Source organism: Trachurus trachurus (genome assembly GCF_905171665.1).
Source record: "Trachurus trachurus genome assembly, chromosome: 20".
Taxonomy (NCBI): Eukaryota; Metazoa; Chordata; class Actinopteri; order Carangiformes; family Carangidae; genus Trachurus; species Trachurus trachurus.
The window spans coordinates 21,941,362-21,958,364 of record NC_139911.1 but is presented as its reverse complement, the minus strand read 5'-3'; the positions used below and the strand labels follow the sequence as shown (position 1 = coordinate 21,958,364).

Below are 17,003 nucleotides of genomic sequence, written 5' to 3'. Positions count from 1 at the left end.
ATAGTGTTTGGAATGAGATTACAGCTGAATGTGGGAAAATAATCAGTTCACCACAGTGCACATGAACACACCACAATCACAAAGGACCAGAGGAGGCTATAATTTGATAGTGAAACTGGAAAATAACCACAGAAAAGCAGAACAGTGCAGGTGCAGGGGAAATGTTATTCCCTCTGTGTGTGTATGTGTCTGTGGGTGTCTGAGCACAACGTGACTCACCACTTCTTAGACTTGAGTCTGGGGGCAGGATTTCTGGGGATGAGGAAGAGGGCTCGCATCGGATGCATGTCACACAGGGCTGAGGAGGTGAGGGGAGAGGAGAGGAGAGGAGAGGAGAGGAGAGGAGAGGAGAGGAGAGGAAATGGAAACAAAATAGAGAGCGTTAAGTTGAAGACAAATTGTACTCTGTGCTGGCTGATAATAGTCTAATGAGTCTGATGCTTCACACTTACGTGGTGCTCCCTCTGCCATCTCTATAGCGGTGATACCGAGCGACCACAGATCACTCTGTAGAGAGAGAGAACAGCACAAACTGAAAACTTTCACATCCTCAAAGGGTGTTACTGACTGAACACGTCATGGTTTTGGAAGACTGCTCCACTGGACGGTGTTATGGTGTTAAGGTATAAAAATACAGACACAGAAATGGCTCATCTGTCACCTGTAGATCCCTGGCTTCATACTTGATCAGTATTATTTATCTGCTCCTGTTTCAACACCATTCGTCTGCACGTTTTAGCCAACAAGCTATTTAAAGTTGGTGTTGTGAGATGAACTGAGGATTCCTGACACATAAGGGTGGGAGTTAATGGTGTCTTAGCAGAGCAATCCACAGGCTCGCCGCAGGGACCCATCCTGCCCCCATTACTGCACATCCGTCATACGGCGCTGACTGCACCAGTCGGCCTGAGCGCTGCACGTTCAGGGTTTTCACTCATTTCGCTGAGGAGACCTCACACGGGTTTGTGCAGTCATGTGGCAACCATCAGAGATTGGATCTAAATCTTTCTCTATTTGCTCACTGCTACACCACTGACGGACTCTGCTGCATCGTTTTCCTTCGTCTGTGCAGTTTGGATTTCTTTCTTTGTGTGTGTGTGTGAAATGACACATGGCTCCCTGCAGGTGATCATAGGACTAATGACAAACAGCAGATGTTGATATTCTGTTGGTTTTAAGTTGTGTTGTTAAAGGACAATTCCAGGCAAATTCAACTCGGGGCTGTATTTTCCTAACATTTTAGGTCTAAAAGAAGGAATCTGAAGATTTTCAGTTTAATTGCGCCACGGCAGCGATGAATGGGAGCGGATGGAAGTTCCGCTGCTTAGGCTGTTTACATCCCTCAAAGCTGCAATTTTTTTCCACAGACAGCGTCAGATGGCGACTCAAACATGCACCGAGAAATTTATTTACTTCAAGCAAGCCGACATGTTAGTAAAACTAGATCTAATTCAAAGTCTCGCGCGAGACCCAAGTTGACGCGCTCGGTGTGTTCACGTGCAGTCGGAAGCTCCCGTTTGTGTCATAAACACAGGAATATCAACTCTTGACTTGCTTGAAGTAAATAAACTTCTCGGTGCATGTTTGAGTAGCCACCTGATGCTGTCTGTGAGAAAAAATTGCGGCTTTGAGGGATGTAACAGCCTAAGCAGCGGAACTTCCATCCGCTCCCATTCATCGCTGCTGTGGCAATGCGGGGACAGACACAACTACAGCAAAACAGGAGCAATTAAACTGAAAATCTTCAGATTCCTTCTTTTAGACCTAAAATGTTAGGAAAATACACCCCCGAGTTGAATTTGCCCAGAATTGTCCTTTAACAACACAACTTAAAACCAACAGAATATCAACATCTGCTGTTTGTCATTAGTCCTATGATCACCTGCAGGGAGCCATGTGTCATTTCACACACACAAAGAAAGAAATCCAAACTGCACAGACGAAGGAAAACGATGCAGCAGAGTCCGTGAAAATCTTCAGATTCCTTCTGTTAGACCTAAAATGTTAGGAAAATACAGCCCCCAGTTGAATTTGTCCGGAATTGTCCTTTAAGTAACTAAAGTATATGTCTCACACAAACATGACATGACACCACACAATGTCTGCAAAATGATGTCAGTTAGGTATCCTCAACTTCACTGTTGCAAAAACAAAAGTGTCTCGATATTGTTGCGTGCATGTTAACAATATGAAATGATACTGTAGGGCTTCTGGAAATAAAATAAAATGTTCTTCTAACAGGCTGACAAACATGTGAAACTGAACTAATTAGTAGTTCACCCTGATTGCACTCATAATACCCACACTGACAAGGCATTCGGTGCACTAGAGGGGGGAAAAGACCTGACAGTAATATTCCCACAAAGATATTACTACAGTATTAGGAGGGGGAGTCACCGCACCGTATTTAATAAATAGAGCTTTTCCCATGTCTTCATTTTTTTTCTTTAATACTGGAACAATACTGTGGAGCTCATTGCTTATTGCAGTATTATCATACAGTGAGATTTTGATATTGTCTACTACAATACTGCAATAAATATCACAGTGTGGACTTGTTATTGAGGTATTGTAATACTGTGAGATCTGATATCCTATCAGTTAGCCATGGTTAGATTTAGAAATAAACTCAAATCCATTTCAAACTAAAATTTTGAACAATCAACAGTTAATCTTTAGCAGTTTTTAGTCTCTTTTAGCTTGTTGTTTTTACAACAACAACATTATTCATTATGGCCCCCAGGGGGCAATTAGTTTTGCAGTAGATGAACATAGAAATGACACATAACCTGTAACAGACAAATATGATAGCATTGTTCTGCATTTTACATGTTGTGTAGAGGTTTAATGTTCACTACAAACAAAAACAACAATTGTCAGCATAAAGTCAATGAAACAAACAAGCCAATAAAAGAAATAATCCTTAAAAACATGAACTATATAATCTGATAAAAACTGTTGTTTGATGACCTCATTCATTCATAAAACCATTATCATCTTGTTGTTTGTCTTTTTGTTTCACGCGAGTCACACACATCAGGTCTACCTTGAAGTCGTATGTGGCATCAGGGTTCTCATCGCAGGCGATGACCTCCGGGGCCATCCAATAAGGCGTCCCGATAAACGTGTTCCTCCGTCCCACTGTGCGATCCAGCTGAGCACTCACACCAAAGTCAACTGCACCAACACCAAACACAGAATTATTGTATTACTGCGTCCAACTACGCTCTTTAACTTTTGGTTAAATGAATATCTCAGAACACTGACTGCACGTATGTGTGTGACTGACCCAGTTTAACCTCTGCGTTCTCTGTCAGCAGCACGTTCTGGCCCTTGATGTCCCTGTGGATGACTTTGTGCTGGTGGAGATGTGTCAGACCCTGTGGGCAGAGAAGAAGGTTACAGGAGGAGGAGAGGTTTGTTACTCTCCTTTCATCAGAAGAGCATAATGGTGGCTGTGCTGTAAATGGACAGCATGTATGTATAATATATAAGTATATTTTTCTAGCACTTTTCCAGTCTAACCACTGAGAGCATCTCACAGCTGCTTTCACCTACATAATTTGCTTTTTTTCCCCCTCAATTCCAACACTAATGTTAAATCTGGGGCAGTTTTGGGGTCAGCATCCTGCTGGAGGGAGGAAACTTTGACATGTGGGCTAGAGGAGCTGGGGGTCAAACCACCGACCTTCAGGTTAGTGGATGACCCCTTTTCTACCTCCTGAGCCATAGCCATACATCATATTACATCCTGAATGTGCACTGCTACCACACAAAGAGGCTAGAATGAAGTTGTTTATTTAAAAAAAAAAAAGTGTCATTTAATTGTAAAGTTAGTTCCTTCAACAATATACACAGGGGAATTCCTTCGGATGTATTAAATTACAACAATCAGCATAAGATTATTAGAAACCCTCCTAAATATGACTGCTACAATTTATAGTCACTATATACTCATTATCCTCAAATGTACTTCATATAAAACATATTATTGAGATGTCATTTGAGTACTATGGTGGATATCTAAATGCTGCAGTACAAATTCTAATCAACACTAAAGGCTGATAAAATTAAAAACTAATACAAAGCTAACTGGGCCGAAATAATGTGCCACTACAGTGTGGTAATAACAGGATATGGATGGTACTATGGGCAAGTTGTGTAACAGGCTGCAAGAAATAAAAGCTACTCAGCTACTAAACTACCAGAGACACAAAGAGGTAGATTTGGGTGTTCCTCAGGGAACCATCATGGGTTTTTATATTGCTCAAAATTAGTTGAAGACCCCCTACAGTAAACCAAAAATTGACTTGAAATTATTAACATTTAATGTAGTGTTTGGGTTCTGCTACAAGACATTTCAGCAGCGAAGTCGCTAATGCAGCCACAACTGAGCATTTTAGATTTGAAAATGGAGTTTCAAAGCCAGAGTGTGAAAAAGTTGGATTCAGTTTTTCAGCACTCAGTCAGGTTTAATACGTCAGAATCCCTAGCAACCAATCCCGTTGATTTTTTTTGCATCTCATTTGTTGTTCACTGTGATGTGACACTTGACATCTACTTCTACAGCTAGATGTTAGATAACAGTATCATTGGTTGACGTGGCCGAGAGGCATCGTTGCTGCCTTGAATGTGGGAGATCAGGGTTCGAATTTCAATGTGAGACTCATGTTTTGACATCGGCCCTCCGTCTCCCCTGCCCCCACTGATGCGCACCTTGGTTACCGAGCAACCCGGTGGCGGTGGGTGGACAAGTCATGGTTCATTTGCATACTCATGAATATTCATAGAACCTGGATTTTTCAATGAGGGAGAAATAGTAGATGTGTTTTTAGCCTCTTTGAGAGTTTTTTTTTTTAACAACTTTTTTGTGGGAAAACAATTTTAATCAAAGAATGGTCATAGCTGAGCTTTTTTTTTTATTTATTAAAATGCCTCTTTAGGGGGTCTTTAAGTTTCTCATCTAATATTATGAATTCATTCATCTCAGCTCTGGTCCTCACCCTGAGGATCTCTCTGCAGACGTAGGCGATCCACTCCTCCTTCAGAGTGTTCCCTTTGGTGTTTTTGATCAGGTCTGTAATTGAGCCAGCACCGCAGAACTCCATCACCAGCTACACACACACACACACACACACACACACACACACACACACACACACACACACACACACACACACACACACACACAAAGTTCATGTTTCCTGTCATAGATGGTGGACATTCAGGTATTACAGGACTCATTGTTGTCATTGTCATTTGAATAAGACCAGAGGAATGTGGAGTGGTGTGGCTAAAACCCAAGAGTGGTTTCATAGATAAATATAATCCAGCGCTTGTTTAACCCACACGGGACTAAAGAGAGAAGCTGATCCCAGTGTAGAAATAACTCATGTGTGTGTGTGAGAGAGACTGTGAGGTACGCACCCACAGCTGGTCGTCCATCCCAGGAGGGTTCTTCTTGACGAAGGCTCCATAGTAGGTTGCAATGTTCCTGTGGTGGCTGTACTTCTTTAACATGTTGATCTCTGCTTTAATCTCCTCCTCCTCATCCTGACACACACACACACACACACACACACACACACACACACACACACACACACACACACATAGAATACAATGCTAATAAGCAAATTCTGTGTTCACTGAAATGTAGAATTGAATCAGAAACTTCTCCAGCAGAGTCTAGTGAGGACAATCTGCTGCTCTAGTGCCCTCAAGCCAGGCATGCTCAGATTCACTCAGTCCAAGGTGTGGGTGTGGGTGTGTGTGTGTGTGTGTGTGTGTGTGTGTGTGTGTGTGTGTGTGTGTGTGTGTGTGTGTGTGTGTGTGTGTGTGTGTGTGTGTGTGTGTGTGTGTGTGTGTGTGTGTGTGTGTGTGTCTGTTACTTACTCCTGTGACGTCCATGACCTTGATGGCAGCGAGCTGTCCTGTTTTGACATGGCGACCCTGAAAGGTAAAACGACAGAGACACTGATGAGAATCGAAAATCAAAGTTTTGACAACAATGTAATCTGTGTGTGTCCGTGTGTTTTGTGTCACACACACACACGCACTTTAACATCAGCTGTAAAGAACCAACATCTTGCAAACTGACAGACTTGACAAACACCTTTTTAAATGCATCTGTTAATTTGCTGAGACGCCAAATAATGGATTGATTATCTGTATTTATAAATTCTTGATAACTATGCACATATAAAACACAGTAACCAATCATAAACAGGTTCTACTTCCATCATGACAGTTGTATGATGTATTAAAGATATTCCCAAAACAGAAAGCAAATAAGAAATTAAGAGCCTGAAATGATTATTGTTAATTGTTCCAGTAATTAGACGGTTGCCTCCTATCAGTGATTCACTGCTGTGAGACAGCAGTGGATCAGTCTCAGACACACAACCGCTACACAGAAAGCTTTAAGAGTAGAAGAACTGCAGTTGCAGCTCTGCAGTGACTAGACATTATTCTGCCACACTTGACCTGAAATGCACCAGATTTAGCTCTGTGGGTTCCTTGTTGAAACCACAGTCCTGCCCTCACTGAGCCGCTGTCTGCGCTGACACGTTCCAGCAGCAGCAGCATCACACACATACACACAAACACACACACACACACACACGGTCCAGCACTGCTGCGATTTCAAACGATCATCGCAGCGAAAAGGTAAAAGGTCAAAATGAAGGTTGTGTTCTCGGTGCTCTCACAGTCACCGATGGGGAAAGACTGATGTGAAGTGAAACCAAACTTTGCAGCACAGAAACCACACTGCTTCTCCTTTTTTGAAAAACAACAATGGGGACTGACATCAAACAGACTGATGTGGCAGAGCTGATATCATGGTTTCATGTGTCAGAGGTTAACGCAGACAGGAAAATTGATTCCCACCTTCAAATTAGATTCAGTAGATTAATGATGATTAGCTCCACGGGCTGTCTTCAAAACAACAGATCACGTGTGTGTGTATGTGTGTGTGTGTGTGCGTGTGTGTGTGTGACCTCCTACTGCAGACATCTACACAGTGAACTACTCCACACAGACTCTGCACTAAACATTGTGTTATAAGCACCAAGTTTAAATCAAAGCTGCTTTTACAATCACTGCAGCAGTGGCGTGTTCAGGTGGTGGCTTCGGGTGGCACAGGCCACTCCTGAAATCTGATTGGTCACCCCAAAATATGATGGGCCATATGCCCAGTCACACTTTTTACATTGTTTCATACTGGCAAGTAATTTTTTTCCACGAATAAAATAGAGTTTTTTTTTTGTAATTGTATGTTGCCTCTCCTGTAATTTGACTAGTAGCTCTATTAGCTTGACTAGTAGCAAACAAAACTGGGTACAGCTTATACCTGCGTGGGTGCGTGTTCGCGTGTGCACGTGCATACATGAGTACGTAATGTGTGTACGCAGGCTCTTATGCTTACGCTTCATGCCACCCCACCATAAGTCAGTGCCCTACTTGGGCCACCCCTATCAAAAATGTCTGGACACGCCCCTGCACTGCAGATCTTATATCCCCCCCATGTCTGTCTTTACCTATTCACTTTGTGTTCTTGAATCCATCCACAGTCTTTTTAGTTTGTTGTGACGTTTACAGTAAGTTCTTCTTCCCATTTCTAACAACCAGGTCTCTGACCTCTGTAGCACCGCCCACATCTCTTGTTCCTACTCCATTACAAAAACATTCACAGGGGGTGTGGAGAGAACATAGCGACTCACTTACATATATTTTGGCAATGCCCTTTTTTAGACAATTTTTGGAAATCAATTTTTACCATTGCGAACCAAGTACTAGAAGTTGAACTGGCAAGAGACCCTCTGACAGCTATGTATTCTAGGGGTGAAACCAGATGTCACTCTTAACAGGAAAAGGATGTATATCTTACAAATAGTACTATTAGAAGCAAAGAAAGCAATCGCATTAAGATGGGTTACACAGGATCCCCCCACCTGTGCTGAACAGGTAACAATTCTAAGAAGAAATATTTACACAATAGAAAGAAACGCATATTTGTTGGGATTAGAGAAGGAAGTATTTCTAGAAAGATGGTTACTATTAATGGAGTTAGTGGGGGAACTGAAAATGCTTTTTTGAGCTGAATCACAAGTGATCCCCCAGAGGTGCTTGATAAAGATACTGTATATGTCAATATCAATATCCTTTATTTAACCAGGTAAAAAACTCATTGAGATTTAAAACCTCTTTTTCTTCAGGAAAACATGGTTAGACAATGCAATCACACGATCCGATTGAGCTCAATTCTCTGTCTTTTATAATTGACTTATAACTATGTGCTGATATAATGAACTGAGTAAGTGTATTTATAACCCATGATTAGTTTTATTTTTGATATGTTGGTGTTATTTTTGTTTCTTCGTTTTCTTTTGTTTGTTTATGTTTTCCTAAAGTATTTGATTATTTGGAGAAAAAAAAACGACATTCAGCATAATTTTGTATGTATGATGTTATATATAGCACACAATGAATTGTGCTACTGGGTGTTGAAATACTACTGATGTAGTGGATGTGAGGAATTTTTTTTTTTTTTTTTTAATGTCAGAAAGAAAAACATCCGCGCTAAGAATGTGGACATCATCCAGAAAAACAGTGACAGAACAAATGAGCAGAAACCAGTGTCACATGTGGATTAGATGCTTGCAGCTCCACGGCTCGTTGGAGTTGTGAATTCTGATCTGCAGGATGACATAATCTGCATGTGCCCCAAAAAACTGTTACTAATCACATGGGAAAAAAATAAATCCTCCAGCACAAGGCTTCAGTTTTAGATCTGGTTTGACTAAGGCAGGGAAAAACATCACAGTTTGGCCTGTGACTATTTAGTTAAATGACTACTGTGTCAGAAACCTTCATCATCTTGGTCAAAGTTAGGATTAGTCATGGTCGTGGTGCTGACTGACTGACAGTTGGAGACAGGAAACAAAAAGTACAACGCAGCCTACAGATTAAATTAGGGCCTGCTACTCCAAAATAAAACTCCCCAAATCCCATTTTAGCATCAGGCTACAACTTAAAGGAGAAGTAAGCGGAATGTTTGTGTTAATATAAGTCTTAAATAGTTATATCTTCCGACAGCAATCACTTATATAGAGTGTTTGGTCTGAAACACGGGTCTGTCAGTCACTCTGCTCTGCTGTAAGCCGAGGAGAAAACTTTCCTTGTATCCTACAACCTTTATCCAATGAGGAGAGAGAACGGCATAAAGGGGCGGTCCTCTCTGTGTGTGCAGCCAAGGGATGCGCGTGAATGTGGTGACGTAGGGACGAGGGCGGGGACTGCTAACTCCATCGGTTGACAAGAAGTTAGCCAAAACCACCGGATCGCTTACTTCTGCTTTAAAACCTACTCTTTCTGTTTTCTTTGCTCCGGTAAAGTCACCTCAAAACAACATGTTCAACACAGATAACTATCCAATAAACACTGTGACACCTTAGAACATGTTTCTACCTGCAGCCCTTCCTCACAGCTCAGTGTGAAAAGGTGAGTTTGTAAAGCAGCTTCCTCCTCCTCCTGCAGCTCTGAAGTCAGTATCACAGCTGTCAGAGCCAGAAAGTGGAAATTCATCTACCTCTCCACCTCAGCCCAGCCCCCCCATCACACACACACACAAACACTTACAGACACCATTTCCTCACAGTAACCTAGCAACAAGCCTGGCAGGTTGTTTAGTGAGGGCAACGAATGAATGGGGGGTTGGGGTGGTTGGGGTGGGGGGGCTGGAGGAGGCAGAGGCCATGATATTTCACACTCTGGGTCACTTGCACATGCGAGTCGCTAAGATTCACACACATATACACGCACACACACACCGACGCATAGGCTACACTCTCTCACACAGACGCGCACATACACACAGTGTCCTGGTTACTCAGTGTTGCATCAGACACTGACTGTATCTGAGAGGCTGAAGCACCTCAGAGTGCGGAGAGTCTCGTTCTCTCTTTCACGTCTGTCTGTCTCGCTCTGCGCGTCTCTCTTTTTTTCCCCTCTGTGTAATGTTGTTCACTCTCTCTGTTTCTCTCTCAGTCGGCCCTGTTGCAGCAGCAGCAGCAGCAGCAGCTTTACATGCAGGTACCGTAGGAGCAGATTAGGTCTGTGACAACAGGAAGGACTCACACAAAGTGTTACAGTCGTTTAATTCTCTGTGCGTTCAGCTGAGTGAAGTCATTAAGCGGAGTGATGACAGTTATTATGCACATCAGAGAGTTTGGTTTTCTGGGACGCTCGCTGTCTCTGGTGATTCGTTGAAATGACAGATGACACATAAGACGTGACCAATCACAGCTCACTGTTTTCTTTTTACAATGCGTATGACTGGTGGTGTTTCATAATTACCAATGACCGTAACCTGGGTTAAAGGACAATTCCAGGCGAATTCAACCTGGAGCTATAGTTTCCTAATATTTCAGGTCTAAAAAAAGAATGAATTTCTTTTTAATTGCTTCTGTTCTGCAGTAGTTGTGTCTGTCCCTGCATTGCCACAGCAGTGTATAATGAGCAGACCGATCTTCACTGTTTAGGCTGTTCACATCCCACAAAACCAAATTTTTTTCCACAGACAACGTCAGATAACATACACCAAGTAGTTTGTTTACTCCAAGAAAGCCAACGTGTTTGTAAACAGAGCTGTAATACAAAGTCTCATGTGAACTCGCGAAGTCTCGCATGAGAGTCAAGCTGACGGCTACATGTAACTATGTTCACAGGTCGTCTGAAGCTCCCGTTTGTTTTATCAACAAAGGAATATCAACTCAGCCACAATGTATTCGTAGCAGTGAGAATAAGTCTGGATATCATTTATTCTACCTGTAAACATACTGAGCCGTCAACTTGACTCTCACATGAGACTTTGTATTACAGCTCTGTTTACAAACATGTATGTTTGAAGCTGTCTGTGGGGAAAAAAATGGTTTTGTGGGATGTAAACAGCCTAAACAGCGTAAGATCGGCCCACTCACATTCATCGCTGCCATGCCGATGCAGGGACAGACAGAACTACTGACAGGAGACATTAAAAAGAAAACTTCAGATTCCTTCTTTTAGACCTAAAATATTAGGAAACTATGGCTCAAGGTTGAATTTGCCTGGAATTGTCCTTTAAACTGGAGTCGCTGACGGTGTCTGGGAGGTGAAGGTGGACTGAGCTGACATTCAGAGGCTGAGATGAACCTGACCCTGGGGGTCAGAGTCCGCTCTGGTCAACTAAACAGGATGAAACCAACTTCTGCCACATCCGTTGCTCATCTTCATTTGTTTCATCTCGCACGCTGTAGATAAACTGCTGAGCCAGAAAAGACGTTTTGAACGAAAAACCAAATTCACGTCATTATTTCTATTTCTATTTCTCTTCCCTCTGCTCTAGCTGCTCTTCACTTGCTTCTGAGAGTTAAAGTGTCATTAATCAGCCAGGCTGCTCCTGCAGCTCTGTCACATCCATCAGATAAATGACAACCTCCAGCACTTCAGATCAAAATTTGAAGTTTTTATGCTTAAAAAGTCAAATGATGTTTCACTTGTGGGCAAAAAGTAAAAGAGTTTTCAAGTTTGATTATCTAGTAACGCTCTCTTTTGATAACATTGCTGAATATGCTAATGTTAGCCTACATCTTCTTAGTTAAAACTGTTTGCTAATCAGCATCAAGTGCAGTTTTACAGGTATTAGGGACATAAGATACATTTCTGGGTGATAACTAGGGCTGTGTTTAAAAAATATAAATCTTTAATTGAAAGATCTGATGTCGATTCATAAAATCCTTCGATCGATCTTTTTAAGTATGCCATTAACTTAGTGTCCTGCGATCGCGCAAATTGCAACTAACCGGATGAATCACAGAGCAGAGCGCTGCCCTTTAGTTGTGTCTATTCACATGCTGAACTGTGCACACTGATTGCAGTACTTGAATTAATAAACATTCATATTTTCAATAATGCACCAGGATAGAGAGTTCTATCTTTGTACAATTTGCAGCATTAGTTCTGTGAAAATCTTTCATAACCAAGTAAAATTGGTATTAAAACTAATGAATCAATATTGAATGGAATCGGGACCTTGTGAATCGGAATCAAATAGATTCAGTAAATCAGTTGCGATGCCCAGCCCTAGTGATTACAGTACTACATGTCAGAATGTCACGATGACATTTCATGACTACCATTCAAATGTCGTTACGATTACCAATTAATGTGAACATGTTAAGCTCATGTTGGCACTGAACTAAAGGTCAGGGAACTGGATTCATCCTGTGGGGTTCAGCCTTCTTGGTTTTTGTTCGAGCTCCACTGTAAGTTTGGTTGATCCTTGGCCACTGTCAATCTATAATTGTAGATTATAAATGTTTTTTTTGCTTCAGGAGCTCAGGAGCCATTATGAATAAAAGTACAAATCTCTTTTGTTCCATATTTGTGGGGAATCTGGGATTTTCTCAGCAGCGTTATTATCCAGATAACTCGGCAAACCTGCTGCTTGGACATCAGGTTAAGTGTGTGAAGTGCTGCTGTGACTGAAGGACAAATGGCAGGGATCCGCCGCGATGAAGCAATAAAAGGCGAGGCAGATAAAGCAGGGGAGATGAGAGGAGGAGATACGGTCTCAGAGAGCCTCTTTGTTTTGCTATCGCTCTTCCTCCGACACTGATGGCCGGCCAAACAGCCTCTCTAAGGTGACCAGAGCTCCCAGTGTGTGTTTGTGTGTGAGAGAGAGATTATGGCCATGAGGAGGCTGGACCTGAATCCTCACACACACACGAACGCAGTGAGGGAGAGATAAATGCAGCAGCAGAGCGAGGAGAGAGGGAGGTGGCAGGTGAGGAGGGGGTTGACTGGAGATAGAAAAGGGCATAATATCCTTTTGAGGTAGCCTGAGGCGTAAAAACACACCTCGAGCCCCGTGTTCAGACAAGCCTCACATTCCTCACCTCAACACAAGCCCCGACACATTGAGGCTGAGACAGAAACAGACACGCTGAGCTTCCAGACCTCAGCTGCAATATCACAGGTCCACTGGAAACAGTAGATCTGGGCAACCAGTAGCAGTTTTGCTGTAATTATGATAGAAATGCTGCAAGTGACTGCAAAACGTTTAGCACATCCAGAAAAAAAAACATTACACATGCTGCTGCTCCTTTTTATCAAGAGCCTGTTGTCGTTGTTAGACCAGGAGTTGCTGCAGTAAGCTGGAGCATTAAAACACCACTTTCTGACCTACGTTTTAAAGAGGAACTGTGCAAGTCTGGTCGTTTTTTTCTGCTGTTTTGCTAACCCTCATCCTGGCCATGTGCATTTGTTTACAACGAAGCCGGCGAAAGATCAATACATGGAGTGGTGGATTGCGTTACACGATGTTACGATGTGTATACTTGTGTAGTCTTAAAGGTACATTGTGTAGGAATTCCTCCCATCTAGCGTTGTGGTTGTATATCACAAGCAACTCAATCGTATTTTTCATGCTGCATTCACGTGAAATTGGGCAGACGGCAGACGGACGACAGCCGCTGCACGTAACGGCATAAACAAGACTCTGTGTAAACAAGTGGTCCGTCAGCACGAGGCAGAACAATACACGTGACAATATGTTGTCATGGCGATGTGGTATTGTTTACCTGACCCACGTTTTACCAGCTTTCTCTCGACTTCTGTGACTAAAATGACATCTGGTTTGTTACCGACGGCCGTCTGCCCGACTGCAGGTGAATGCAGCATCAGTGTAACACTCCATTCCTCCTCACTGCGTTACCGCGGTGACTTTTCACAGACGCCACCTCCACCTGAGCCGACAGCTCCGGTGTCTCCGCTGAGTTTCCGTGGTTTCCTACCGTCACGCTGCCACTGAACGTAAAAACATGGAGACACCACATGGCAGCCAGCACCGAGCTTACCCGCTCCATGGAGATATGAATGATATGAACGGCTCATTCAGAGCTGAAAGGAACACTTCAGTTTGTTGATGGGGGGGATTACTGATTAATGAAAAACATACTTTTGAACAAAATAATCGATTTTCGTGAATAGATAACAGGAGAACTTACACAATGTCCCTTTAACCGTTATAAGCAAAAGATTTCCGATTATGGAGTGTGTCCGTGTCGCGGTTCCACAGAGACGAGAGCTGGGACACCGGGGCGGCGGCCAGGTACTACACTGATGTTGCAAGATTGGTTTTCATCCATGAGATGCCCGGTGGAAGGCAGGGAGCCTCTGTTGTCACTCATAACAAGTCATGTAGTTAACTATCACAATTACTTTTTAAATTATTGTTGCAATACTGCCTGTATTCTCCTTTTTTTCAGAATAAAGCACCAGCATGAATGAACCCGTCGTCCTCAGCATGCGTGGGCTTGTGTGGTTGCAGCAGAGACTCCTTCTCACAGCCTCATTTCGCCGCCATGCAACTGTCATAGCCGCGGTTCTTACCGGTTACGTTTGTCAGTTTACAGTTCAGCTGTGTGACAAAAAGATTTTTTTTTTTAGTCGGTGCATGAAATGAGCTGGTTTCTGTGAGGTGTTATCAGAGCAACGTCTGCAGGCAGACGCTCAGCGGTGGGGAGATAATCCTCCTGTTATAGAGGTAAAGTGGAGATAATGGTGTCAGACGCTCTCTCCTGGAAGGGTTCGCACTAAGTTGTTTGCAGAAATTGCTCTGCAGAAAGTGACTGAATTGAACTTGAGAAAAGTTCAGACCCTGCAGACTTATGGTACATCAAGTGGGCGCGTGGACGGTTTGAGAAAGTCAAAACTGATCAGATGCAGCAGCTGTGACTGCTTCATCAGGTCAACAGGTGGAGCATGAAGAGCATGAGACAAGCTGGTGTTACAGCTTCATCAACTTCAACTTTATCTGTGTCTCCATTTGAATACTTCCATGAGTACACTGTCATGTAGTACACTATGTACTTTCTTCTGTAGTGCACGAATTTTGACAGTTAGCATTGTCTCAAATCGAATACCTTCGTTGTGCACTTACCAGAGCTAGTGATCGCAACGGTTGCAAACGTCTTCTTTTTTGGACTGCTACTGTCGCCCGTCAACACATCTACTGCTTTATTTTGTTTGTGATATCAATTAGCAATAATAAATGCCTTATTCATCCTTTTTTTCCTGCTTGTGTAGGCCACCCCTTTAAAGGGATAGTTCACCCAAAATTGAAATTTGACGGACCAGGAAGAGGAGCTTCCGCTACAAACAAGCTTGAAATATAGACTTATTTAATTTTTTTCGGGACAATTTCTCATGTTGGGGCTTCAATACAAGACAGACATTACATACGAGCAGCATGGAGGTATTTGGATGTTTTTTGGTGTGTCTTTTTGTTATGAAGACAGTTGGTATCCATTTGCAACCGTTATATGGACATGCACTGCTACGCCGAGACCCCCTGTAACTCAGAGAAGCCACGGAGGACTCTGAAACTTCTCCCAGCCCTTAGTCCACATGAGGGTGAGTAGATAATGAGTGAAATTTCAATTTTGGGTGAACTATCCCTTTAATTCGAGGTCGAGATTACGTCGCCACCGCCGCCTCTTACTGGCGGAGAACATTGGCCTACTGGCTACCTGTATGTTGATTTACATATATTTTATACCACTATGCGGCCAAGACGGCGATTATTGAATGGAGGAAGTGTCCATCTAACTTTTTGCCCGTTATGAGCGCCATCTGTTCACCTACAGTTCACTATTTTGACATACTTGTCAGTGTGACTGTGAACGCACTTAAGCGCTCAAAATAGTTAGCGTAGTGTGGGAGTATTCCAATCGAGACACAGCATTTGTCTGAAACCACCACAACAACACACAGAACGGCTGCATGTGATGGCTCTTCCTTCCCTATGACTGCCTGAGGTAAAGATGCTCCTGCTACATGTCGTCGTCCACTCCATTCATGATGAACAACAGTCTACACATGTTGAAGTGAACACCAGAGAAACAGGATCATTTAATCACCAGCTCTCTGCAGTATACTGTACATTCAACCCTCATCTATAGAGACAGATACCAGTTGTTCAGGCAGATTAATGCGACATGACTGGTCACAATTTTTGGATGATGGAAAAACACTGAACCCTAGGAGGCAAAAAGCTGTGACAGCAGAACATCACAGAGAAATACGCCTTCTTTGTTCCTTTTTTTTTTTTTTAATGGAGCAGTAAATTTGCATTCTGAACTTAATCAAACATTTCCAATTACTTCGTATTTGCATGATATCCAGAATAAAAGCTAGCCATCTGCCAAGCCTCTGATGGTACTGAGGCAGGAATAAGGGACGACACGTTGCTGCAGGGCTCTTGAACCTGATCTGGAACTTCTGCACAGTCTCACCTAAATGTCAGAGAAATCCAATTATGGCTGATTTCTTTTGACACATTAACACCACGGTTAAATGTGTCTCACTTTCGGGATAAGTTATCACGTCAACACGCCTAAAACATGGGGCTCTTCATGAACATCGGCATCGGGGGATGTACTGAAATAATGTGCTGTGTTGGCTCTATTTCAGATAAGCTGAGGGATCCTTGTTAAACACAGCGAGTAAATGAAAAGTGAGTTGTTGTGAGCAGTGACAGCACAGTGCAGCGCTGCAGTGAGACGTGTCAGAGTGAGCAGGCTGAAGAAGAAGCCTCTCCGACTTCCGATCAATATAACAAGTTCAATTAACTCCACTTTGTGAACGCTGATTCACTGACTAATCAAGAGCAGAAAACCTCTCAGCAAGTTAAAGGCATAGTTCAACATTTTTAGCAAATTCGCCTATTGCCATAATCCCTATCTTCGTAGCAGTAGGTTCATTAACTTTAATTATCGGTGCATGTTGTTTTGAGATCGGTGGGGCAGAGACGTGAGCTGCTCAGTGAACACAATGGAGGTGAATGGTACAGGTCCCCTGTCCCTCATCAAACTCATCAAATACACAATCCAACAACTCCAATACGCTCTCGTGGACAAGTTGTGACCTGCACATTCACCACACTGCGAGATAATCATGTG

At 42.8% G+C, this 17,003-nt stretch overlaps 1 protein-coding gene across 1 annotated transcript in view; it reads right to left on the bottom strand.

Moving 5' to 3' along the window:
- The window catches only part of tnikb (TRAF2 and NCK interacting kinase b), a 65,991-nt gene that overhangs the window by 41,121 nt on the left and 7,867 nt on the right, over positions 1-17,003 (bottom strand). Inside the window, exons 3-9 of the mRNA XM_083995043.1 lie at positions 5,896-5,952; positions 5,428-5,553; positions 5,004-5,114; positions 3,290-3,380; positions 3,047-3,177; positions 453-507; positions 220-298 (exon numbers count right to left, since the gene is read on the bottom strand). Coding sequence (XP_083851169.1) covers positions 220-298; positions 453-507; positions 3,047-3,177; positions 3,290-3,380; positions 5,004-5,114; positions 5,428-5,553; positions 5,896-5,952 — 650 coding nt within the window. The remainder of the gene's footprint in view (positions 1-219; positions 299-452; positions 508-3,046; positions 3,178-3,289; positions 3,381-5,003; positions 5,115-5,427; positions 5,554-5,895; positions 5,953-17,003) is intronic.